The 26,187-nt window shown below is 57.2% G+C and overlaps 1 protein-coding gene and 2 long non-coding RNA genes across 3 annotated transcripts; 1 reads left to right on the top strand and 2 right to left on the bottom strand.

The window, feature by feature from the left end:
• The first annotated feature begins 1,326 nt into the window (after window positions 1-1,326).
• RADIL (Rap associating with DIL domain) lies at window positions 1,327-26,007 on the top strand. The gene is made up of 16 exons (XM_086855190.1): window positions 1,327-1,418; window positions 5,164-5,268; window positions 8,256-8,814; window positions 14,224-14,519; window positions 15,548-16,201; window positions 16,370-16,407; window positions 17,395-17,555; window positions 18,196-18,308; window positions 19,135-19,372; window positions 19,827-19,999; window positions 20,279-20,429; window positions 20,697-20,887; window positions 21,710-22,097; window positions 22,181-22,320; window positions 23,050-23,189; window positions 23,750-26,007. Exons 2-16 carry the CDS (start codon window positions 5,233-5,235, stop codon window positions 23,853-23,855), a joined length of 3,384 nt encoding a protein of 1,127 aa, XP_086711316.1. The 5' UTR covers window positions 1,327-1,418; window positions 5,164-5,232; the 3' UTR covers window positions 23,856-26,007.
• Window positions 3,505-11,030, bottom strand: LOC147650070 (uncharacterized). Its single transcript, XR_015277601.1, has 4 exons — window positions 10,916-11,030; window positions 6,910-10,832; window positions 6,680-6,765; window positions 3,505-6,126 (listed from the first exon to the last, which is right to left on the bottom strand). It is a non-coding gene; the product is annotated as an uncharacterized LOC147650070 (long non-coding RNA).
• Window positions 16,207-19,614, bottom strand: LOC147650069 (uncharacterized). Its single transcript, XR_015277602.1, has 2 exons — window positions 19,324-19,614; window positions 16,207-17,884 (listed from the first exon to the last, which is right to left on the bottom strand). It is a non-coding gene; the product is annotated as an uncharacterized LOC147650069 (long non-coding RNA).
• Window positions 26,008-26,187: the final 180 nt, after the last annotated feature.

Below are 26,187 nucleotides of genomic sequence, written 5' to 3'. Positions count from 1 at the left end.
CCTGCTCCAGCCCTGCCGTTCCCTCTCCTCTGTGGCTGAGTCAGAAGTCGAGGTGTGGAGCCCCAGGGCGGGCACTGGGGGGGATGAAGGATGCCAGAGCCACGGAGGAGAAAATCCGTGGCAGACTGGGCAGAGGGTAAGCACAGCTCACTGCTGATCCCACAGAGGAAAACCCACCCAGCAGCTCCCATCAGGTTCTCCCGTGGGCTCTGGCTCCTCTCGGAGGGGGAGGATTTACCTCAGTGCTGGAGCTGCCTGCCCTGGCCTCTGCACATCCACTGTCTGCCCTCTGCCATAATTACACCGGGCTCAATTCCCCCAGGCTGCCACGCTCAGCGGCTTTCCCAGAAAGCCAGGAAGGGTTCCCTGCTTCCAGGGGCAGCTGAACTCACCCCAAAACCTGACCCACAACTTCCACCTCGCCCATCATTTCTTTGCTGCTGGCAATTGGGCTGGACTGGGAGGCCTCCTGACTTTGCTTTGGTGCTGTCATTCCCAGAGGGTGTCTGGGTGGTGGAATTGCTTTCCCACCCAGGGCACCCCTGGACAGGGAAACACCCCTTCACCGAAAGGAGACATTTTCACCAAGGAAAGCAGAGCATCAGTGACCATCTCAACTCGAGCAACTGCCCAGGGCAGTAACGATCCATCCCTTCCTCCTTTCAGGCACCATCCTGTGTGCAGCCTCAGCAGTCTCCAGGTCAGCTCTGGAGCTGGTTTGATAAAACCTGTTTGGCCAAAGGCAGCCTGTGCAGCTGAGGTGCTGCTGCCTGCAGAGCCCTGCCTGGCTCGCTCCTGCCATTTTCATAGAATCCTAGAAAGGCTTGGGTTGAAAGGAACCTTAAACCTCATCTTGTTCCAACCCCTGCCATGGGCAAGGACACCTTCCTCGAGACTGAGTTGATCAAAGCCACTTCCAACCCGGCCTGGAACACTTCCAGGGATGGGGCAGCCACAGCTTCTCTGGGCAACCTGTGCAGAGTCCCTCTCCATCTTTCTTGGAGTCCCTTTAGCCACTGGAAGAGGCTCTAAGGTTTCCCTGGAGCCTTCTCTCTCCATCCTGATCACCTCCAGCTCTCCCAGCCTGGCTCCACAGGAGAGGTGCTCCAGCCCTTGGAGCATCTTCACAGCCTCACTCCAGCAGCTCCACATCCTGGCCTTTCCTACATCCCGACCCTTCCCCAAATCCTGCCTTTTCCCAGTACCGACCCTTCCTACATCCCTTCCCCATTCCCGAGCCTTCCCCGCTCCCGTTCCCGTCTCCTGCCGGTGGCAGCGGGCGGTGCCGGTGTTTCCGCACGGGGGAGCCGCAGCCGCGGTCGCTCCGCCCCGGCGGGACCGGCCCGAGGTCCCCGCCAGCCCCGGCGGCTCCGGGCGCTGCCGCGCCGGGGTCGCGCCGAGCCTGCCCCGCTCCGACGGTGAGTACCGGGGCCGCGGGGGGAGAGGGAGGACCCTACCCCAGGGACCCCCCTTTCCTGGGGGGCAGATCCCCGCCGCTGTGTCCCCGGACGCCCTCGCTGTGCCGGGCCGGGAGCGTTTGTTTCTCGTCCCCTGGGAAGCGGAGGCGGGAGGAGCGCGGAGCTCGGGGCTTGTCCGGTTGCCGTGGGAGACCACGGGGAGCCGCACCGGGCACGGCCGGCGGTGCCGGGACCCGCAGCGCCCGAGGGTCCCCGGCCCATGGCCGGGAGCCTTCCCCACGCTGCCTGTCCCCGGGGATCCGTGTCCCATCGCACATCCCTCGGGATCGTCCCCGCTCCATCCCCCTCGGGCTCCTTCTCCCCACTGAACTCTCCTTGGAATCCTCGTCCCAGTTCCATACCCCTCGGGATCCGTCTCCCCACTGCATGTTCCATGGGATCCCCCTCCCAGTCGCATGCTCCTTGGGCTTCTTCTGCCCCTTGCACATTCCCTGGGATCCCTTTCCCCATTCCAGACCCCTTGGGATCCTTCTCCCCTTTGCGTGTCCCTTGGGATCCGTGTCCGCTCGCACAGCCTGGGATCCCGCTGCTGTCCCTCCGTTTCACCTGTATCCGCCGCTGCGGTGGCATCCCAGCCCGTGGCAGGGAGCTGCTGAGATGATCTGTGCCCCTGTGAGGCTGGAGCAGTTTCATGCTGAGCTGTAACTTCAGCAGAGAAAACTCAGGGGAGTTTGCTACTTTGCTTGGGAAGTGCTTATTTTCAGCTCTCTCCAGGACCAGTTAATTATCACTGGAAAAAAAAAGAAAAAAAAAATTATTGCTAAGATCTTATAATTAGGCAGCCTACGGAGACTGTGGAGCTCGGGAGGCAGCAGAAAGCAAATGCTTTTTGTGCAGTGTTTCTGGGGTGTGTGAATTGAGCTGCCCGGGCACAGGGCTGGCATTTGCGCTGGGGCATTGCCGGAGAGCTGGTGCACGTTGGCGGCTCCCTGCCAAATAATTACAGGGAAAAACAGAACCAAGAAAAGAAAACCTGCTGAAAGGACTCCCGTTGTCCTTGTGGAATCAGGTCCCAGGCTGTTACAATGTTTGTGGAGCTATAGATGCCTTTGGGACAAGCTGTTGGTGTTTGCGGGACCGGGGCTGCGGGGTCCAGGCCTGCTGCTAATAATAACGTGGTAAGGAGTTTACCCACCCTGATCCGGCTAAAGACGGCACCGGGGCAGGCATGGACATCATCAGCCTCCGGTCTGCCCCTAGATTAGATGGATAAAACTCGCACAAGGAAAGGCTGGGCTCTGGAGCGGAGACTTGATCCCAAAGGGAACAGAGCGGGGGGCTCCGCTCAGGGGTTTGGGTTTGCTGAGATGGGATCTGCAGAGGGGCAGGATTTGGAGCCCAGGGCAGGATTTGGAGCCCAGGGCAGGATTTGGAGCCGAGGAGCGCACGTCAAAGCCACCGCTGCCAGGGCGTTCTCATTTCCTTTGCTCTCCGAGTTCTAATTTGTTCCACATTGCAGTGCCGGAGCGGCCTCTCCCTCCACTTGCAGCATCCAAGCTGCGGTCACTGCTGTCAGTCCGAGGCTGCCACTCCAGAGGTTTCCATAAAATAAAAAAATAAAAAAATAAAAGAAAGGCAGAAAAAAGAAAAAGAAGGGGAAAAAAAAAAAAAAAGAAGAGAAATTTTTCAAAGATCTGAGGAAACAGCTTTTCTGGTTCCTGTTCTGGAGTGGTTATAGCTGAAATCTCACCACCCATCCGTGTGCTGGGATGAACCCCGGGGAAATTCCAGATGATTAAAAGGTGTTTGAATAGTGTTGTTGCTCTTCCCAAAAGGGAATAAGATGACCTGGTAGCTACAGGTTGATTGGCTTGATAGCATCCCCTCAGGGATAAGAGGGAGAAACCTGGCTCAGGCTTGAATTGATTAAAGACTTCAGCACCAGGAATAAATTCCTGCCATCCAACGTGGCTATATGGAAAATAACTCCTGGCAAGTAGAAATTATTTCAGTCTCCAACATGAGAGGTGACTCTCAGGCTGTAATACACTTCTGAGAAGCATTTGAGTTATGGGAGGTGATATTCTTGTAAAAATCTGCACTTTCCAGTATTAAAAAAGTCAATCCAGTCCAGTATTTAGAGCTGACATTGTACAGTGTCAAGAAAGCTGGTATTAAATAAACGTGATCCATTCTCAAGGCAGTTATCAGGGAGATTATCACTGCTGGGCACTGCTAGCTGGTAACATGGGCTTGGTGTTTTTATCACTAATCTGGAAGAAAGGAGATAGAAATGATTTCTGGAAAAACCTGGATCTGACCCAGAGCAGCTGAGTGTTAATGGTTTGTACAAATCTGGGTGGTAAGCTGAGAGAGCGAAAGGCATCCTAACTGGAGCAGAATGGAACATGGAAATCTTTTACACCCAAAAATAATAACTGTGCCTGTATGTGGTTTCCTGTCCCTAATCTGGATGGTGAATTTTCAGCTGGAGCTGCCTGCAGATGCTGGGAGAGGCAGCACAGGGGTTCACCAGGCAGCAGTTTGGGAGGTGGCTGCCTGTCTGTCCCCATTTCTGCACCAGAGAATTGAAAATTTTCAGGATAACATGAAATTTTCTCTGGGGAAAAAAAAAAAAATAGCAGTTATTTGCATTTCTGGTCAGAACTAAATTTGGGCTTATGGCAGCTCCTTCTCAGCAGAGGAGATGTGGAATCCCAGGAGAAGGGAGCAAGGGGCTACAGAAAGGGTCTTACAGCTGGAGAGGAGGGAGCCATCCAGTGAATCCACTCATAAATCAAATCAAAGAGGAAAGAAGAGGGCTTGGCAAAAGCATCTAAATACTCTCGCAGAGAAAGAAATACACAGTAGCCAAAATCTCGTTAATTAAGCAGAGAAAAGATGGCAAGAATCAATATCTGGCAGCTGAGGGCAGGCACGTTGGAAATAAAGCATAAATATTTTACCAGGAGGAGCGATTAATCATCGGAAGACACGTGGAGCAGCAGAGGTGGGGTCAGCACCTCTTTGCCTTTTGCACCACCACTGGCAGAGTTTCTGCCACAGCCCCGAGGCTGGGCCAGCAAGAGGGACTGGATCGAACCACACCGAGGCCCTGATTAGGTGATTTAATTAGAGGATGATGCATTTATCTTTAATCATGGTGGAGCCATGGAAAAGAGTAGTTCTTGTGCCCTGATAGCTCTTTCCCAGGAATATCTGGCAGGGTCTTAGTTTAGTTTGTCTCTGGGTTACCAGTGGTTGTATTCTCGCAGATCTGTGGTGGGAAGGTGAGGGGACAGTGCTTGGTGGCTCTTCTTGATGTCCAGCAAAACAGGCTGAGGTTCAGGGAGACAAATCTCGGTGACCACCCAGCATGCTGCTCACTGCTCCAGGGCTTGCTTGTCCACCCGTGGGTCAGAGCATCCCCAGCCTGGCATCCCTGGGGACACGTGTGCTTAGGAGAAAGAGATAAAGGCCACGGGGCTGTTGCTGGTTCCATCTCCTCCCCTTTTCCTTTCCTTTCTTTTCCTCCTGCTCCCTCTCCTTTCCTTTCCTTCCTCCTGCTGTTCTCTCCCAGTCTCCCACGCGATGGGGTAGGTGCTGTTGGTTACAGGGGGTATAGATGTGGTTCAGTAGCCCACGGGCAAACATCAAGACCGTGTTGCAGAACCTCTGAGCCTTCCAAACCCACCACACTGCGAGCAGCCGATGTCCAGGACCTCTCCTCCTCTTCCTCTCTCAGAAACGTGACAGACGCCTGCCCAGGATGATGCACAACGAAGGGCAAAGATTGTTTTGAGAAGGAGGATGAATGGAAGGGAAAAAGGCACGTGAGAAGGATGGCAAGGTAGGGAGAGGCTTTTCCTGAGCGCTGGGTGGGGGCACTGGGAAGGAGCTGCTCACCCATTACGGGAGCAGGAACCTCAGACCCGAAGGAAAGTCCCTGGTGGTTGCAGGGTCAGGGTGATGGAAGGACATGTGGTGGCCACGTGAGTACCAGGGGCATTTGTCACAGCTCTGCAGAGCTCAGACAGAGCTGGCTGTGGAAAAGGGCTGGTTTTGGTGTGATCAGGCACTGGCTGTGCAGAGGTGAAGGATTCCTGACAGACCTCGCTGGGAGGCAATCCCAGGCTTTAATTCATGCGTGGCTCTTAGAGAGACAATGCCCTGAACGCTGGAAAAAGGGACTGGTGGGAAAGTCAGGGTCATGCTCCATAGCTGCAGGCTCGTGTCCTTCCAGGGAGCTGTCCTGCAGGGAGAACGGCGCTCAGCTGGGCTGGGGATGCCCAGGAGAACGTGTCCCACTGGCCGGCTGGATGGTGTGATGCTCTTGCTGGCTTGTCCCCGGGCAGCTGGAGCATCCCTGCTCCCGCAGCAGGGCTCAGAGGGACTGCACGTAGCAGAGATTTCCTCCTGGTGGGAGATGCCGGTGCCCAGCGTGCCTGAGCGCACGGATGTGGGAGGAGGGCATTTCCTTATCACCTTATCCTGTCCATCAGAATCCTCAGGGGGATTAACACCGGCTGTGTTCAGCTGGCTCCAGGAGAAGGTTGTGAATTCTCAGGTCACCCAGGCTGGTGCCTGGTGAAATCACACCGGTGCTGCTCTAGATGCTGAAAATTGGGGTGACCAGGCTGGCACCTCCTCCTGATCCAGGCTTCTGAATTTTCCCCGTGAAACGTCTTTCCCCCGAACTCTGTAGGAGCTGCGTTTGATAGAAAGAACAGAAAAATAGCTGAGCTATAAATAACACATTCAAAACCAGGCAGGGACCTGCAAGAAGCAAGGATGGTGTCTCTGTGATGTGGGCTTGGAGGAATGATTTTGCCACCAGCAGATGGTAAAAGGTTTCCCTTTTGTGCTGGGGGTTCAGGGTGGAGGAGATTAAATTGATGAAACCAGTGATTTGATGACAAAGTTTTGTCTTTTGCATCCTTGATGACAAGGTCCTGTGGGGACTCTGGGGCAGTTTTCCTTCTGGTCAATGTTAATGAGGGCTGGCAGGGCCGTGCTGCAGCCTGGGGCAGCTGTTCCTGAGCACTGCCAGTGCCCTGACCTGCTCCCCAGGTCGGGGCTGCCGCGGCACTCCCAGGAGATGTCACACAGCAGACATCAAGGGATGTCCCCAGGGATGTCCCCAGCGGGAGCAGCAGCTCCGGGCTCAGCTGGAGAGGGAGGAGCAGCGGTGTGGGGGGAGCCAGAGCCCCAACCCCATCCCTGACTCAGTTTCCCCACTTGCAAGGCAGGAGCAGCCTTACCTGAACCCGGCGAATTTGGGTGAAGTTCTGGGACAATATAAAACACAAGGTCCTCAGCCCTGCTGTCCTGTGCCAGGACTCCTGCCCTTCAGCACACCAGGAGTCAGTTTTGGAACCAGCAGGTTGTGAAGAAGAACAAACCCCATCATTTTCATGTTCCTGGTGGGGCTGGGAAAAGGGAAAGGGGTAGCATTGCAGGATTACACAGCTCCCAGCCACATCCTTAGCACCTGCTGCCTCAGTTTCCCCATCTGCAGCATTCCATGGGCCTCTGGCTGCGGGATGGGGGGATGCACATCCTGCAGCCAGCCTCCACGCGCGGCTGGGAGGTGGTTTCTGGGTTAGAAGGTGACCTCTTCCATTAGCAGCAGGGACGCTCTTTTTTCCTGAATTAGATGGTGGTTTGGAAGCTTTCCAGGCCCGACATCATTCTGCCTGATAGCGCTGAGCTTGCTCCAGAGGCGCGGCTGTGCCCGAGCCAGTCGGGGCCGCAGCTGTGGGAGGCTGCTGGCACCTCGTGTGTCCCCAGGAGGAACACCCAGATCACCCCAAGTGCTGCATCCAGGCAGTTGGAAACACGGAAATATCCCCAGCTCCGATAGCTGTGGATGGGACATTTTGGGGTTTCTCTGTGTATGCAGGGAGCACCTGCATGTTACAGATCCAGGGGTAAGGGAGATCCCAGTCCTGTCCTGATCAGGAATGCTCAGATTGTCTTTCCAGACCTCCCTGGCAGCCAGGGTGTGTTATCAGCACCTGTGGGTTATCAGCACCTGTGGGTTATCAGCACCTGTGGGTTATCAGCACCATGCAAGCACCAGGCACTGGTGCAACCAGGATGGGATTTCAAAGCCATTGGCAGATGGTGACAGTGACATCAGGCAGGAGCGCTACCCACCTAAATCCAGAAGTTATTTGTGGCTCCCAGTCCATTCCAGGGGGTTGAGGAGCACTGGGAGCTGCCACACGGCCTTGGCCACATCTCCTCTGGTCGCTGCCCGCTCGGGGCTGCCCTGGGCTAACGTGACAAGGGCAGCCTTGCCAGCGATGCCACCCTGGGCCTGAACGTCCTCCACAAACAAGCAACAGCCAAGAGATTTGCCAGAGTCAGGACATTTTTAGAAAGGCTAATTAAAGCCCATTTTCACCCCGTGCCTCTCGCTGAGCAAAAGCATTTAGCAGTGACCTCAGAGTGAGTGAATTTGCACTTGAGCTTTCTGTTTCACCTCTAAAAAATGGGATTGCTCCGTAAACTCGTTAGTGAAAGTAACTCTGATGCTTTGGCTCCTCACCAGGATGGGCCCCGCCAAGTCCCGCTGGGCTCTGCTCTCCCCTCACTGCATTTTGCCTGAGTAAGAGGGACCTTGGAGAAATATGGGGCATCTCCAAGCTGTGTTTTCAGGGGCAAATCGAGCTTTTCCACTGGTGTTTTGGGTTACACAAGGGAAATGGCCCTCCCTTGATCTGTCACCTTGGAGGTGACAGTGGCTCCTCCGTGGCCACCAGCTCGCTCTCCCCTGCTGCACATCTGGCCTCCAGAGCGCTCACCTTCCCCTTTGTGCTCTTCCCTGCCCAGCTGTGCTTCATGACCACCTCTCGCACCATGTTTTATGGGCCGTCCTCCACCATGGCTCCGCCGTCCAAGAACCGGCTGAAGCGCCAGAGCCGGCTCTTCTCCCAGGTCCTGTACCGCACCCTGAGCTACAAGGACCGCGGCTCGGCCTCCGCCTCCCCGGCCGCCGCCGAGGACGACCCGGCCGAGCTCTCCACCCAGCTCTCGGCCCCTGGCATCCTGAAAATCTTCGGGGGCAACATCTGTGCGGGCACCAACTACAAGAGCGTGCTGGTGACGGGCAGCTCTGGTGCGCGGGAGCTGGTGAAGGAGGCCCTGGAGCGCTACGGGCTGAGCCAGCTCAGCGCTGGGCAGTACGCGCTCTGCGATGTCATCGGCCGCTTCCAGGGCCCCGAGAAGCAGTGGCAGACAGAGGGGCTGAGGGTCCTGGGTGACCACGAGAAGCCGCTGCTCATCCAGGACCTCTGGAAGCCCAGGGAGGGCTTCTCACGCCGGCTGGAGCTGCGCAGGAGGGCAGAGGTGGAGGAGATGGCGGCCAGGGACGTGGACACCACCACTGCAGGTCAGAGCTGGGTGTGGGGCAGGGAGAGGGGTTGGGATGCACCCCCAGACCGGCAGCTTTCACGCGTGGTTTGGGTGCAGGGGGTGGTGCAAGTGGGAGAGTGGCCACATTTCCACATTTTAGCTGCAAGGCTCCTGGGTTGAGGCAGGACTCTGCACTCTCCTGCATCCTGGGACCTCAAATATTTACCCCAGCCAGTTTAGGGGTTAATAACAAACCCTGCCCATGGCTGGGGAGCAGCAGGCCAGAGCATCAGTGCTTTCCTGCTCTTCCCATCAGTGAAGCAGAACCCCAGCCTCGTGCTTGGCAGAGCAGTGCCCTGCTCCCCTGCATCCCCATCTCCCTCTGGGTATCCCCCAGGCCTCACACCCCAGGCAAATCTGCAGGAGCAATTAAGGAAAATGAAAAGCTAATGAAGACAGAGCAATGTAGGGCAGGAGAGCCCCTGCAGCAGTGCCTGATGGAGGCCAGGGCTGGCAGGAGGAGATAAGTGCATCATTAGGAACCAGCAGGTTAATAAGCGACCCCAGCACACAGTAATGAAGCTTTCCTCCTCCCACCCTCAGATAAAAGCCCTGTGAGGATGAGGGCAGAAAGGTTTAAAATCAGATTTTTACTTGTACAGTGTGCTTGCTGGGTCAGACCTGCTGACAGAGGGGTCTGGACCAGGCTCCAGAGGTGTCAGCCACAGGGTTTTGCTGGGATGGGCCCTGAGCATGCAGAAAAGGGCTGTTACTGTCAGAACTAAACTGATGGTGATGCAGGATTACTCTGTGTGCTTGGCAAAGAAGAGCCAAGTTTCTGCCCCACCAGCAGCAGAACAAATGGTCCAACCTGTCCCACACCAGGGGGGAGCTCCTCTCCCACCCGCCCTAACAAAGGCTGGAAGGAACTCGAGCACACAGTGAGGGAATCCAACCACAGGCATTCCAGGGAAGAGCAGAGGCAGCTGGAGCCTGCCCAGCTGCAATTTTCCACTGGGATTTCACCTGGTACTTGAGGAGACAGGGCTACCTCCATCCTCACCATGTCCAGTCTGTCTGCTCAGGGAGATGCCACAGGTGGACACAGAGGTGGCTCCTGCCAGAACTTGGGCCAAGGAGGTGGATGCTCTGCTGATCTCTTCAGCTCTTTCTCCAGCCAGGATCAGAGAGATGTGAAGCGCTTTGGGAGAGCAGCGACTCTAAAAACAGCTTCAGTTGAACAGAGGGAAGGGCAAGTGCCCAGTGTGGTGGTTGCAGCACACGGTGGGCAGCACCACGTGGCAGCTCCCTGCCAGAGACCAAGGTCACATCCACTTGGCCTCAAATCCTCCCCCTCAGATGCAGAAAGCAACTTTCCTCCCTGTGACCTGGATCCTGGGTGGGATGGGAGCCATGGGAGTGCAAGGCTCCCACACAGGCAGGGGGAGCAGCAGGGTCTGGGCTGCCCAGCACGGGTCAAACTGGCCTGGGACTGGCACCCTTCGGTCATTTCTGATGGAGGAGCAGTTCCTGATAGGATCCTGTGCTCTGGATCTGGAAATAAGCCCGTTATGCTTTCGTTATCACTTCATTTGTTTCAGCACTCCTGGGTGGGGCTGTGGAAATTCCTCATTTTTTAACCTTTGGGCATTTTCCATAGCTGACCAAGCTCTTCCAAGACAGAAGCTACACCCACAGTCAGGCTGTCTGCTCTGCAGACTACACAGCCATAGCTGCCTCACCTGGTAAAATCTCACTCCTGCAGCCCTTTCTTTTGGTGGCCCCAGGGGCTCTGTCACCAGTCTCACCCTGTGCTGGTGGCCCTGGGACCCCCCTTTCCTGCCTCATCTGCAGGCTGCCAGGAATGAATGTGAGTGATGCAGCCTGTGACTCAGCACCCCAAAAGACACAAAACTCCTGCTGTGGGGGGTATTGACTATGAGTGCCCTCCACCAGGGTCACCCTTGTCACCAGGCTCGGGCTGGCAGAGGTCCCCTTGCTGAGCAGCAGCTGCCTGCCCAGGGTGGTGAGGCACTGGCATGGAAAACACAACATCTGTGCAAAAATAAAGGGACTTCAGGCTTGCAGCTCCCTCAGAGAAAAGCAGAGGGGTGCTCAAATCATCCCCAGGGCAATACCTGCAGGCCCTTCCCCACACAGGGCATCGCTGGAGCAGCAGGACTGGGATGGCTGGGACCACTGGGGTCATGCAGGTGCATCACTGGCTGGGGGAAAGGCTCCTCATCCATCCGTGACCTGTCAGCAAATAGCTTAAGAGTTTTATCTGCTCAGTTACCCATTATCCTAATTAGTTTATTAGCTGCTTCCCAGTGGGGAGGACGGTGCTGGCTCCTCATTCCACTAATTAGTAGCACAGGTAGAGCCCTGCTCCTTTTGGGGAGCACAGAGGCAGAAGTCATGGAGTTGTAGGGAAAACACCCCCAAACTGTGGGGTGCTGGAGGGAGGTGCAGCACTTGGCATCTCAGTGGCATTCATTTTCCAAAATATCCCATTTTGTACCAGGTCCCATCCTAAGTGGAGCTTTCCCAAGAGGCTGGAGGCAGAACTGCACATCACACATCTCCAGAAACTTGGGATTTAAGCCTGTTATTCTCAAAGATGCTCTGGCAAGTGCCTTTGAGGATCTGGCTTTGATATACCTTAGCACAACTGCATGCAGAGAAGATTCCCTGCAGAGTCTGCTGAGCAATTACATTAGGAAGGACTAGCCTGGTCTTAGTCCCTCCTGGGTACCTTCAAAGCATTTCTTCTTTCCTGGGGCCCACGGAGTTATTTGTTGATTTATTTCTCAGCCAGGAAAAGCGAACCTCTTTCCTCAGCTGGAAAAGAGGCAGATCCCAGCCAAGATCCCAGGCACCACAACTAACAGCTTTCACCCTGGGCTGCAGGATGGGTTTAGAGGCAGCAGCTTGGTGGGGTCTGGTGGGTGCTGCCCACAGGGTGCCCAGCTCTCCCCAGGGATGAGATCCCTGTGTTAGAATCTGATTAGTGAGAGATGCCTCTGCCTGAATTGAGGTGCAAACGAGACAAATGCTGAAGTAAATAATACAGATTTTATTAGCAATCAATGTGAGGTAGAGAGAGAGAAAGAAAGAGAGAGAGGGAAAAGAGGGGGGACAGAGAGAGCACTCATGTTTTGAGCTGGTGGTTTCTTGGGTTGGGGTTTTGATTCTCCCCCTGCCAGAATTGCCTCTTACCCAGTCAGGGCTGATTCAGCACAGTTGCTGAATTGCTTCTATTAGTTTCTTCCTTATCTTGGGAGTTCTGCCAAATGTCCTTGTGGCCTGTAAATTCTGTATTCTTTGTGCCCACTATCAGTGGTACATCCTTTTTCCCAAGCCTTGTTAACCTCTCCCTTGGCCTGAGATCATTGGAGCTTGTCTAGCCCCAAACTTTAACAAGGCCTAATGCCCTGACAGTAGAACCCCCTTTACAGTCCAAATCCTGGCTATCCAGGGAGGAATGTAATATTTGTGGATGCTCTTTAACTCCTTACATGCTGTTCCCATCCCAGTCTCCATGTGGATTCAGCAGCTGCTGCCTCTGCCCTGGTCACGCTGCACTGGAGATGTTCAGACTGAGTTTTGGGTGGGGTTACCTGCACCTGCTTGGGAGGACAAAACAGTACCAAAGGATGAAAAAAACCTAACCCAGTTTTATGGAGGGACTTTGTTATACTCAGGAAAAGAGCTGTGTTTATGTTTCCAGCTCAGCCCCGGGGATAGTGGGAGCCTGTGACGGGGGCTCTATCAGCAGGGAAAAAGCAGCTTTTTCCTACACAAAATAAATACAGAAGTTTCCTTTCCTCTCGATAAGGGGCTGGTGATGGCCTGTCTCTGCAGGCAGTGGGACCCCAGTCCTGGCAGGCCCTGCTCTGTCCCACTGAGCTCAGCAGAAGCTGCTCCCCAGGATCCGGCCCCACTGCTGCCTGCTCCCACAAGGATCTGCATTGTCCCAGCCGTCCTTCCTCCCTCTGGCCCATTTCCACACTGTGGGTTGGGGTCAGGGCTGCTGGGGGGAGCTGAGCTGTCCTGCAGACACGTTTGGGGTGGCCTTTGGCATCCCCAGCAGCGTGGCTTGGGTGGGCTCGTGGTTCTCCCTGGATGTCCCATCCGTGGCCGATTGCCTTTTTAAGAAGGACACGGGGCACGGGACTTTGGGGTGGCTTTGACTGTGCCTTGCCCTAATCCCAAGGCATGTAAACAGCAGGGGCTATTTTCTCCCTGTCCCACCCCCCTCCCCATCCCCATCTCTTTGATTTTCCCAGCAAAGGAGCGCTCCATTTAAAACAAACAAACAAAAAAATGTATTTCTGAACCAGCAGCCCATTCCTCACCAAATAAGGCAGATGATTTTTTAATTTTTTTTTTTGGATCTGAGCTTGTGAGTGTCCCTTTAAGCAGCCCTGGGCACTGGGCTCTCTGCCGTCCCCAAATCCCTCCGGCTGTCCCCAAACCTCACTGTCCAAAGCCTCCTCCCTGGTCAGCCGAGCCAGGAGCGGGGCTCTGGCTCCGGTGCTGCACCGACAGCGCTGCACTGCTGCTCCTGCAAGCAAATCCTTTAGGTTTTTCCCCCCTCTCTTCGTCCTCCCCGAATGCCAGGAGGCTCCCAGGACGCTGCCCAGCTGAGGTACGAGCATCGCCCGTCGGACACACAACTTCGCATTTCTCCTGCGGAGCTCAAGCCACGCTTGCAGCGCGGAGGGACCCGCGGGGACCCCCCGGCTCTGGGGGTGCCATGTGAGGGGCTGCTTTTGCAGCTCGGCCAGGCCTATTCATTCACTCCGGCTCCTGTTTGTCTCACGGAGAGACAGCTCTGCCCGAATTGATGCTTGGGAGAAGTTAATTACAGCCTGTTCCTGCTGCAGCCGGGCTCCACTGCAGCTCCCATGCCTGGCTGATGAATTCCCTCCGGGGAATTTGGGGGGGGTCCCTGCGGTTCCCACTTGCTGCTGGCGACCGAGTGCCGAAGGGCTGAAAGCCGAATCCAGGCTTTTTCTTCTTTTTTTTTTTAGCAAAGATTGAGTGAAATTTTTTTTTCGGAGGGATTTCCTCTCCCCCCAGCCCTGCAGTGTGGCCAGGGCAGATGGGGGGATACTATGGACCGGCTGCTCTCCATCCAGTGAGGTTTGGGGGGCCAGGGAGGGCTGGGACATCCCCTTTTCTAGCGGTGACATTAGGACACTAAACTCTCCGCGCCGGTGCCTTGGCGTCACCTTTCGGGGAGGGCAAAGGAGCAGGGACATGGAGGCAGGGTGGGTGCGCAGCGCCGGGAGGGCTCCGGCTGCTCCATCCCCGCTCGGAGCCGCAGCATCCCTCCGGATCCTCCGGATCCCTCCGGCCGCGGGGTGTGCGGCGGGGCGGGGGTGCTCCCGGGGGGGCTGCAGGGGCTGAACGCCGCTCTGTCTCCCCCCCATCCCCGCAGGCATCAACGCCCAAGCGCGGAAGCTGCAGCGGCACCGGGCGCGGGGGGCCCGGCGGGCGGCGGGGGCTGAGCGGCGCGGGCCCCCCCCGGCCCTGCGGCGCAGCCTCAGCGAGACCAGCCTGGGGACCCCGGCACGGCGGGCAGGGAGCGGGGCCGGGGCCGGGGCCCGGCTCCAGAGGCACTGCTCCACCCTGCCCGGCAGCCCGGCGGCGGCGCGGAGCGGCGGCAGCAGCATGCGGTACTCCCTCTACCAGTCCCCGCACCTCCTGCTCCTGCAGGGCTACAGCCAGCAGCATGTAAGCACCGCGCCGCCTCCTGCGCACCCCCCCCGCTTCCCTCCCACCCCCCAAAGCCCCGGGGAGCGGGGCTGCTTGCATGGCCGGAGCTGCTGGGGTCGAGGGAGGTGGTGGTGTTTGTGGTGCGGATGAGCATCCTTTAGGAAACGGGCTTGGGACTTGCAGCAGTGTCCTCAAGTCTGTCCCCAGCCTGTCCCCAAGTACGGGGGACGCGGAGGCAGGAGCCGTGACCCCCTGCGATGCCCCAGAGGGATGTGAGGTGATCCCCGAGCAGCATCCCTGCCCCGGCCCGAGGGAGCCCTGGTTCTGCGGGTGGTGGCTGAGCTGCCCCGTCCCCTGTCCGGCTGCTCCCTGATGGGATCAGGGGCTGCAAGGAGAACGGTGCGTCTGCTGGAGGCGCTTGGAGAACTGCAAAGGACAGGCTCGGCTCTTGCAGTTAATGGCTACTTTGTGCCCTTTGAGTATTCGGCTGTTCCAAGCTCCTTGGCAGGGTGACACCGGCACTGCGGGCATCCCGTTGGTGCTGCTGGGGAAACTGAGGCAGTTTCCTGGTGGTACCCAGCTGCAGACAGGCTGCAGGGAAAGGCAGGGCCAGGGGTGGATGCTCTGACCGGGGTCCCACTCTCCCCATGGGCAGGGGGTGCAGGCATCGCTGCAGTCTGGGGGGAGAAGGTGGGAAGGAAAAGCAGCTGCAGAAGGGATGAGGAGGAGAGGTGGAAGGAGGGCTCCTTCTGCCCAAAGCAGCCCCATTTACTGCATGCCCAAAGTCCTTGTACCCATTTATTGGTGTGCCCAAGGCAGGGATCCCAAGCCCGAGACTGCTGTCCTGCTTGGCGGCGAGGAGAATAAAAAAAAGAAATGTTTTTGCCAAAAGAAATGTTTTTGCCATGCAAAGGTGCATGGGGGACAGCTGGGGACAGCGAGGGGACAGCTGGGGACAGCGGGAGGCTGCAGCACTCACTGCATGGCAGGGAGGACGGTCCCTTCTCCCCCCTCCCCGGTTCATGCTGCGTCTCCTGGCTTGGCAGGACAGCCTGGTTTACCTCCTGAACCGCGAGCAGCACACGGTGGGCCAGAGGACGCAGGCGAGCAAGCCCAGCATCAGCCTGTCAGCCCCCGACATCCTGCCCCTGCACTGCACCATCAGGAAGCTCCGGCCTTCCCGGCATCGCTCCGAGGAGAAGCTGGTGCTGGAGCCCATCGCCGGCGCTGCCGTCTCTGTCAACTTCTCGGAGGTGGCCGGGCCGGTGGTGCTGCGGCACGGGGACCTGCTGTCCCTCGGCCTCTGCTACCTGCTCCTCTACAAGGACCCCATGAAGGCGCAGCCGCTGCCGGCGCAGACCCTGCTGAGGCTGCGAGCCCTGCACCCCGAGGGTCCCCACGTGTGCGGGGCGTGTGGCAGCCTGCTGAAGGACAAGGAGGCTGCCAAGAAGAGGGGCTCCTCGCCCCACGGTGGCCCCAGGACACCCCGCAGGAGGCTGCAGCTGGAGTTCGAGCCGGCGGCCGAGGATGTGCTCCTGCGGCGCATCATGACCCTGATAGAGCCCGGGGGGGACGACCACAAGCTGACACCCGCCTTCCTGCTCTGCCTCTGCATCCAGCACTCGGCCACCAACTTTGAGCCAGGAGACTTCGGGCAGCTGCTGCTCAAAGCGGCCAAAATGATCCAGAGGACGGTGTGGGTCAGTCAGCGGTGGGACGGGGTGTTTGTGGGGTGGGGGTGTTGCTCAGCCCCTCCCTGGGGGGTTCTCAGCCTGGGCTCTGGTGGCAGCAAGTGCTGATGGGGGTGATGCTCGGGCCACCCCATCCTGCTGGTTCTCACCGTGCTTTCCCCTTCTCTCCCTGCCCAGGAGCGGACGCGGGAGCTGGCTGAAAAGCAGTCTCAGCAGTAAGTGTGACCCTCCTTGTTCTGCCTCAAAACAGGGGGAATTCAACCTGCTTCTTCCTCCATGAGTGAGGGAAGTTTGTGGCTGGTAAAACCACACTCCCAGCCTGTCAGCAGCGATGCATGATGAGTTTTCCTGCTACATCTCACACATTCTGCTCTCTGGTCCTTTAACCACAATGCCTGCACAGAATGTCTGGGTTTGGAAAAGCTCGGGAGAGAACAGGACCTGCAGCAGCTCTGGGGTTTTCTCTGATCCAAGATCTGGCCAAGGCTTTGTGGCTTCATCCCTGAGTGATAGAGTAGGAATGCCCCTTATGCATGAGCCTGACCTTCCTCATGCTGGAAACCCCTCAGTGGAGCTGAGAGGGAGCTGGCACTGCATGTGTGCATCCAGGGGTGGTGGCACAGCATCCCAGTGCCATTCTGGGACAATCACAGTGGTACAAAGAGCTGTCTCCCCAGCCATTTCCAAAATGCCATTTCCAAAACGCACTGTTGGTGCTTGCTGTGAGCTCTCCTTTAGGATAAACTTCATGGATGATTCCCAGGCCCTTCCTATAGCAAGAAAAAGCAGTTTAGCAGTTGAGAAATTTTCTCAGATGCTTTTTATTTTATTTTTGACCAGTCCAGGGCGGGTGAGCTGAGTTTAAGTGTCCAGAGCACATACCTCTGGGGAAGGGCTGCTCTTCAGACACAAGTATTTGGCACAGTCCATCTCTATCAGGGGAAATCGGCCCCAAAAGTGGCATCCCACAAAGGCCAGGCGGCCTTGGTGAGCCCAGTCCCCACAGGGTCCCCTCTGCCACCCCATAGAGCAGAAACCACAGAACTTTTCCTTGCAAAGGGTCCTTCTGTGGGGAGTGTTGCCTTGGGGGTGGGGGGATGTGAAAGCTCTCTGGCATTGCCCCAGGCTGGCTGTTTCCTCCCCAAAAGCCTGAGTGGGGATGCTGAGGAGCAGCAGGTGTAACACCTGCTGTGTCTCCCCAGCCAGGACCCTGCCACCCTGTCCCGCTTCACCATCACAGACCTTCTCCCAGACCTGCAACACATCGTCTTCTGGATGGCCAATGCCATCGAGATCCTCTACTTCGTCCAGCAGAAATCACCCACCTACATCCAGAGCATGGAGGAAGAGCTGGACATCAAAGGTAAGTCTGGATGCAGAATCCTGTCTGTTTTTCCAGCTGGAGCAACTCTGCTAATCCCCAGTCACAGGTGGTGGTCAGTGCCCTCGAGATGCTCCATTTAACCCTCTGTAATCCTCATCAGCAGGGACATCTCTGTGCTGTGGGCTGGGGAAATCTGTGGGAGGAGCAGGCTCACATGCTGCCGTGGTGCTGCCTGGCTGCAGAGCCAGCTTGAGTTGTGTTCACACACAAGGATCCCCTGCCACCACAGCAGCTTGTGGTTAATGATCCGGGGGACTTTCTTCACCCTGGATCTGCAGGTAGCCCTGCAGAACTGCTCACTGGTGAGCCTGTGTTAATGACAGCAAAAGGAAAAAAATAAAAGGTGTTAAACCAGCCTAAGAAACTTTTTGGTCTATGCAAAAAGTTAAAATGCTCTTAGGCCAGGCAGGTGCTGGAAGGAAGGCCTGAGCTGCCAACAGTGACGGGAGCTGTGGGGGATGGCAGGTGGGAGCTGCCCCGGGCCAGAGGAGCCTCTTTGCCCTGTCAAGGGATTCCGTGGGGATGATACAAACCTGGAAATTCTCATAACCCACACCCTGGGAGCTTGGGGGCCTTGCTGCTGCAGGATTGCTCCCTCATCCTCCTCCCCTCCCTGCAGGCTCCAAGGAGTCCCTGTTCTCCTCGACCATCACGGCCAGCGAGGAGGCGATGACGGTGCTGGAGGAGGTGATCATGTACACCTTCCAGCAGTGTGTCTACTACATCTCCAAGGTACAGGCCACACGGGGCCAGCACGAGCATCCCCAGGGCTGTGCAGGAGGGGTTTTTTTAAGCTTTTACTCCTTGGCAGTCGCACCACGCTGAGGTGTTTTCCTTCGGGCTGAAGTGCCCCGATTTTTGGTCGCAGCCCAGGAAAAGTATTGAATTACTGCGGCGCGTTTCCTTGTCTGCAGTGCAGCGGCTCGGGGGAGGTGTTTGGGGAGGGCTGCTTGGCTCGGGCCAGTGCAGTATAATGGTGTGATTCAGGGCGTGATGGAAAGGGGCCCCTGGCCCGCTGGACCGCGAGAGCCGGGCGGCAGCAGGAACAGAGCGGGCAGTGTGAGGCACAGAAAGGCTGCCCTGTGCAGGACAGCTCCCTGTCCACTGGCACATGAGGGCTGCTCCTGAGCCTCTCCAGAGCTGCACCTTCCTGCCCTGCGCCCTCCCCTTCCCTCTGCCCTGGCAGAAGCGAGTGCGAGGCACTGCTCTCCCATTTAAGCATTACGGAAAATCATCCCCATTGATGTTGATTTCTCTTTCACCCTTGTGCCCAACTGATTGGTTGCTGCCCTGGCTCACATCAGATTTTAGCTGGCATCACACACCATCTCTTCCAGCTGCTAGAAGTGACCAACATATTAATTTTTATAACTTTTTAAAGTTTTGTACAACACCGGAGCCCATGGAGGCAGGGGGTGAATAGGAGGAGCAGCTCCTTGCTGGAGCAGCACTGGCAAGGTTTGCTTGGCTTGAGGAGCTGAAGGAAAGGCTTGGCTCGTGCAAAAATAGAAAAACCCAACAAAGTGAGTTTGCTGTGAGCTTGCTGCTCTCCCTGCAGTGTCTGTACGTGTCACTCCCTGCCCTGCTGGAGTGCAACCCCTTCCAGAGTGAGTGCCGGGAGAGCTGGAGGGGGACCCCGCCGCTGCCCGAGGAGCTCCGCAGGGTCGTGCTCATCTACCAGGCTGTGCTGGATCTGCTCCACCAGTATGAAGTGCATGCCGAGATCACCTCCCAGATGTTCGCCTACCTCTTCTTCTTCTCCAACACCCTCCTCTTCAACCAGCTCCTGGAAAAGGGTCAGTCCTCCTTGAACTGGGTAACGCGTAGGGGACTGAGTTATGGGGACACCTCCCAGTCCATCCCAGTGCCACCTGAAGGGGTACAAGAAGGAGGGAGCTGGAGATGGGCAGATCTCAGCATGGTTACAGGGAGGCCAAGCACAGACTCAGCTGCTAGCTCCCCGTTCCCAGGAGAGACTAAACCCCACAAGGATCCCATCCCCATTCCACTGCCCCTTCTACCCTGAGCAGAGGAGGCTAAGGGCAGTTAATATGGGCAGCTCATTAATAAACTAGAGCAGCCTGAGGTGCTCATTAGCCCTCATTAACACAGCTTCCCCATTTAAAGTGCCAGGCAAGGTCCAGCCAGCACCAGGAATTACAGGCACAGGATGCTGGGGACATTAACCCAGGGCTGGGGGACAAGGGGGGCTGTTCCCTCATATGGCTGATGGATGCTTTGCCTCCTCAGGCTCCTCTCTTGGCTGCTACCACTGGTCTCAGGGGGTGAAGCTGCGGGCCAGCATGAGGCTGCTCCTGGAGTGGCTGCGCAGCGCTGGCTTCGAGCAGCTCTCCCAGCAGTTCTTCGCCAAACTCGCCAGCGTGGCCAACCTGCTGGCCATGCCCGGCTCCCAGCTGGTGCAGGTGAGCAATGCCCAGCCCAGGGCTCGTGCCATTGGGTAGGCACAGGCAGGAGAGCTCCTGCTCAGTGTCTGCAGGCTCCCTACACTGATGTGTCCCTTCTGTGACCTGCCACCAGCTGCCCTTCCCCAGGGTCCCAGTGGGCAGTACCTGGGAGAGGATGCTCTGGTTCTCTCCATCTTGCCTGACGTCTCCCTCCTGTGCCCCCTGCAAGCTCCTGCTCCTCAGAGGAAGCAGTTTCTCACCTCTGCCATTTGCCTCCTGCTCTGTCTCCTCACACAGATGAGCTGGCCATCCCTGCGAGCCGAGTTCCCCGCGCTGAGCCCTGCGCAGCTGCATCGGGTGCTGAGCCAGTGCCAGGCAGTGATGGACATGGGCTGCATCTCAGCGTGGCAGCCCAGCGAGGAGGAGAGCCCAGCCACCTTCCAGCCCGGTGAGTCCTGCTCAGCCTGCTCCAGTCACCCCCAAACAGGTAATTCCCTCGCCCTTCCTGGGCAATTGGTAATAACCATAGCCCCGAAATTCAGATACTGCAAAGGATGCAAAGTGCCTGAGGCTTTTTCTGCTGTCCCAAGTGAGGGATGCTGCTGGCTCAAGCTGACTAAATCCCTGATCCCAGTTGGGAGACTGGCTGAGAGCTGGGAGGCAGATGTGGGGTGCAGCCTGAGCCAGTGCTAACCTGCATCCCTCTGCCTTTCAGATGAGATGCTGGAGTCCTTCGACAACCACCCACCCATCATCCTGCCCAGCGGGGGCTTCAAAGTGGACCTGGAGGTGGAGACGTTGGATGACAACATCTACAGACACCTCCTTTACATCCGCCACTTCCTCTGGAGCCTGCAGAGCAGGAGCCCCCACACCAGCGAGGGGTCAGCCTCAGCACTCCCAAAGGTAGCCCGTGTCCCACGGGGGGGTGTTCCTCTCCTGGGTGGGCAGGAGGGTCTTGGGTCCCTCTACAGACCCCTCCAAGCCCAGAGCCAAGGGCTTGCTGCCCTCGCCTGCAGCCTGGAGCTGTGGCAGTGCCCTCATGGAGAGCTTCTGGAAGGATTAGTGCTGCTAATCCCCCAGCATGGGGGGCAAGGGAAGGTGAGCTGGGAGGACAGGCTCTTCCCAGCAATCTCGTTAGCAGGGAGGAAGGGGAGATGTCTGTGGGCAGAGCTCCCATTCTCCCTGTGTGTTCCCTGTCCTCCCTGCGCTGCACCCTGCCTGTCCCCAGCAGCCAGGCTTGCACAAAAGCACTAATTAGCTAATGCCTGTAAAGCACAGGGAGGGTGATACGTGCTGTGGGTGCTAAGCTCAAGTGCCATGTGGAGGCTGTCCCTCCAGCAGGTCCCCTTCTCCTGTCCCATCCTGTCCCCATTCCCTGCAGCACACACAGGCACCACTGCCTCCTTCTGTCACCCCGGGGCCACATTGCCCAGCCCTTGTGGCACAGGAGGAGCTGTGCTACCCCAGTGTCCCCTTCCAGTGGGATCCCCCAGCAGGGACATGAGCAGGAGTCCTCTCCTGCCTGGCTGTAACATCCCCAGCACTGCCCTAGCCACCAAATGGGAGCTGGGAGCTGTGCTGGGAAGCCAAGCCAAGCCTGGCAGTGTCTGAATTGCCAAAGCTTTGGATGGATTTGGCAGCTAGGAGAGCAGCAGGGTGGTGGGGTACAGGTAGGGAGTGAAAAGCGCACACAGGGGGTTCCACAGCATTTTCCTCCTTCTTAAGAAAGAGGCATGCACGACGCCGGAGGTGCTGGAGGTGAGCGAGGGCCCGGTGGCCACCCTGGGGAGCCCCATTGCCCAGGAGGATTATCGCTCCCTGGGTGGCTGTGCCGAGCAGAAGGGGAACCCCCAGCTCTGCCTGACCCCCAGCCCCTGTGAGCCCCCCACCGGCGAGCCCCAGCTCCAGGAGAAGCTCAAGCAGCTGCAGCTGGGCAGGAGCCCTGTCCCCAAGGCTGGCACGGCGCCCACAGACTCCTCGTGCCTGCTGACACCACCCACCACCCCCCTGAACTTCGACTCCATGAGCCCGGGGTCCCCGCAGGGCACCGGCAAAGGGCCGCAGGACCCCCGGAGGAACGGCATGAACGGCACCAAGGGCAGCACCCCCGAAGGTACCGAGAGCTGGCGCTGCCCCGGGGGTGTGAGGCTGGGTTTGGGCCGTGCCAGGGCCGTAAGCCGCTCTCTCCGCTGCCAGGCTGCTCGCCGACCCCCTATGACTACCCCACGCCGGAGTCTTCCAGCCGCAGCTCTGCCACCGACGACTTCTGCTACGTCTTCGTGGTGGAGCTGGAGAGGGGACCCATCGGGCTGGGGATGGGGCTGATCGACGGCGTGGTGAGTTCTCAGCTGCTGCCCCTCACACAGCTGGAGTGGGACATGTGGGACGTGGTTTGTACCCCAAGAAAAGCCAGTAAAGAAGCTGATGGCTTCTCACGGGAGCTAGGCTGCTTCTCCTGGGGACAAGGAGGCACAGAGGGATCTCTCAGTGGATCTCTACTCTTAGGTCACTGTGCTCTGCATGCAAAGTCCACAGCTGTCCTGCAGCTGGGAAGAGCAAACACCCTCAGCTCTCTTGCGGAAGGAGAATGACTCAGCCGAGGTCTTTCCTCCACCCTTCAGTGGTGGCAGGGGAGCAGAGAGGCTTACAGGGTGTCAAAACAGCTCCTCCCTTGCATAAGGAGAAATCTGGCATTCTGGGGTGGATCATCTTTTTAAATGGTCAGTAGGAAACAGAGCATCACCGAGGCCTGGGACAGCGTGAGCAGAGCTCCCATCCCAACACGGCTGCAGGTTAATGATGCTTTCCTTACTCTTAATTAAATTGAACAAGAGCAGACTGCCCCCACATCTCCTGTGTATAAATTGATATAAAACTAAAGGATTTATGTTTTCCTTCCTGTTACTGTTAGCACCATCCCCATCATGTTCCTAACAAGGTCCCCCTTGCCACCAGGCTTGGTTGTGAGCCCTGGGGGAGAGTTACCCTGCCTGGGAAGCTCAGCCCTTTGGGTCACACAAATCTTTGTGTCCCTTTTTTCACTCGTTTCCTTCCCCTGCCAACAGCACACCCCTCTCTGCTCCCCGGGGATCTACATCCGCACCCTGATCGAGGACAGCCCCGCGGCCGCCGACGGCAGGCTCTCCATCGGGGACCGCATCCTGGCTGTCAACGGCACCAGCCTCATCGGGGCAGACTACCAGAGGTGAGTCTCACCTCTCCAGAGGGCCTGGGGTGGTACCAGCACTGCAGGAGTTACTGTCAGGTCCAGGTTTCTGGCTGTTTTGCTGTGAGAGTTGCCAACGCTGCAGTCCTTGCGGTACCAGCAAGCTGCAGGGAGAGGAGTGACCTGCACAGGACACCAGAGAGGGGGCAAGGCTGTGGGTTTGGAAGAGGGATTACAGAGCAAGAACCGGGAAGCTCACATGGGAAATAAATAGAGCTCCAGAGGTGCATGTCAGCAATGCAATGCTGCAGCCCCATCCCACCCCAGGTTTCCTCTTGAAGGTGTTGGGATGGGGCAGCTCAGAGGCAGAGCCCAGGTGCCCACAGCACAGAGCAGCTTTGGCCTTGTTTGCCCTTGTCCTGGCACCACTAACCTGGAGGCCAAGCCCTCCACAAAGCTACAGGCAGGAGGGGAACAGCCCCTGCTTGTAGCCCTGAGCAGGGTGATTGGCAAAGGGGGATGTTTTGTGAATGTCCATGGCTCAGCAGGCTCCTGATGGAACCAGAACTCACCTCTGTCCCTGTTGCTGCTCCCTGCAGTGCTGTGGACCTCATCCGCTCCGGAGGGAAGAAGCTGCGGTTTCTGGTTGCCAAGTCAGACATTGAAATAGCCAAAAAAATCAGTTCCAGCTCCTCTTCCTCTTAGTCCTTGTGGTACAAGGATCCTTCTGCAGCAGCTTGTGGCTACAGCTCTGGTAAAGGCTGACCTCAGGGAGCCTGGAGTGCAAGAGGGAGGACCAGGACTCCACAACAGCTCTCAATGTGCTTTTGGACACTTTGCCCCTGCACTGCAGCAGATGAAAGGACATGCAAGGATGGTGCACGCTTTTCCTACTGCACAGGCTGGGAGCATCGTTCTTGATCCATTGCCCAGCCTCACCTGATACCCAGCACCATCCTTCTCAAGAGTTTTCCTCTTCCTTTGTCCCCTCTGGCAGGGGGAGGGAATGGAATGATCCCACCATGGGGACTTGTAGGCAGGCTCCTCTGTTCCTCTAGGCTGGCAGCCCTGTGTGATATTTTATGCTGGCATGCAGAAGGTATGAAATACCTTTGGGTTTTGGAGAGAACACGGGGGGCAGGCCTGGGCTGTGCTGTGGCAACCTGAGGTGCTGGCACATCAGGCTGGAAAAGTGTGCCCAGCTCTGGGGGTGTGAAGGCAGCACAAACACCCGGGAGTGAGATCCCACACAGGATGCATTGCCAGGAGTTAATTCCCCTGGTGCCATACACTAGCTCAGGTGCCTTTCTGCTGCTGGGCTAGAGCCCTGCTTCAGGATGGGAAGCAGCTACAGCAAAGGGCTGACACCACCAGCAGCTCCTGTGAGAGCTCCCTGCAGAGAAGGACTCCCTTGCTCTTGCTCCGCAGATTTATTGCCCGGCTCTGGCACCACAATCCCAGCTGAAGGCTGCCAGGACTGATGGCAGAATATTCCCACAGAGAACTGGTGCCACCAGGAACCGGAGTGACCCAGCAGCACTCGGCACTGCCACCAGCCCAGGCAGACAAATGACAGCTTGGCACCACGTCCTGCTCCTCCTGCTCCAGCATCGCCAGCCCAGGCAAGGCCAGCCTGTTCTGTGCCCTGCTCAGAGCATCTCCCAGGAGCGTGCTGCTGAAATACCGACAGGTGATGATGGACAGCAGAGACTCCCTTTGGGAGGACACTTGTGAATACCCCAGGAACCGCTCTGCTCCTGCTGCAGACCCCGGTGTGACTCAGCCGAGGGCTCAGCTCCATCGTGTGGCTGCCCGGGGCCCCGCACAGCCGGCTCCTGCCCGAGTCCTCCCTCTGCTTTTAGCACCATTAACGGGATAAACCCGACCTGATTTCCGCATATAGACAGATACTGAGACCTAGTTTAGCTGAACCCTATTAAAACAGCCTGCAGCAAAGCCCTCCATCACACCCTGCCCGGTGCAGGCTCTGGCAGTGGATCAGATACTCACATGGCATCTCACAACAGTGCTCTGAGGATTGTGATGCTAAAACAGGGTTGGCTTTAATTACGCCTCGCTGCTGCAGTTTTGGTTCCTGTGCTCAGTCTTGCACGTCGTAGGAGAGGAGAGATGTCAAAACACTCCATGCAAGGGAAATGCTCCACTACTGGATTTCAACACAGCCTGGCCTGCTTTTCTAGGCAAGAAGGACCAGGCACCTTCTCTGAGACACGAGTGCCTTGCTGCTCTGCTGGGCCACGGGGTGCTGCCCCAGCACGGACTGGGAGCAGTGCATCCTCCTGCTACTGACTCAGCTCTAACAGGCAGGTGAGCAAAGGCTCAGGGCTCCTGGTGATTCACTTCACTTTCAGTCAAGTAGGTATGCTGGCCTGTCATCCTCCACAGAACTTGAAATGGGCTTCCTAAAGCCCCTGGGCAAACTGCATGCACTCTTTACTCCCCTCTGCCCCCGAGCCAGGGCTTGGTGGGGAGGTGTGGTTTGCACTAGACAGTGCTGGGGCTGCATCCTGGCACGTTGCAGCGGTACCAGCGCAACCCACTGAGCACCCCTGGAGCTGGAAAACAGCCCCAGAGCTGTGTGTCGCTCACAGTGCAGTCAGGTATGGAAACAGACTGTAAATAAACCCTGCTATTTACTAGTGTGCATGAGGGCTGGCTTCTCCCAGGAGGAGCAGTGGGATGGATTGACTTCCCTGTGTTAATACTGTACAGCCGAGATGTGTATAAAGCTCTGGTGCAGGTACTGAGCACAGCATGGCGTCTGTCGGACACGGTGGATGTTAAGAAATGCTCTGTGTCAACAATAAACTGGATCAATAAATCTCTCTAAGCCCTGCTCTGGCAGCTGTCTCTTGGATCTCTCCCTTTTCACTCCAGTGGTGAGGGCTCCCAGATGTGGTGGAGTCAGTCCTGCTTCCTCCTGACACAGGCCTTTGCCTGATCACCTGCATGGAGAGGCAAGAAAAGCAGCACGTGCAGGTGTAGTGAGAGCAAAGGGGAGGGGAGAAATACATCT

The sequence above is a fragment of the Cyanistes caeruleus genome, chromosome 17 (genome assembly GCF_971803275.1).
Source record: "Cyanistes caeruleus chromosome 17, bCyaCae1.hap1.1, whole genome shotgun sequence".
In the NCBI taxonomy this organism is placed as follows: domain Eukaryota; kingdom Metazoa; phylum Chordata; class Aves; order Passeriformes; family Paridae; genus Cyanistes; species Cyanistes caeruleus.
This window is presented reverse-complemented; position numbering and strand designations above follow the sequence as displayed.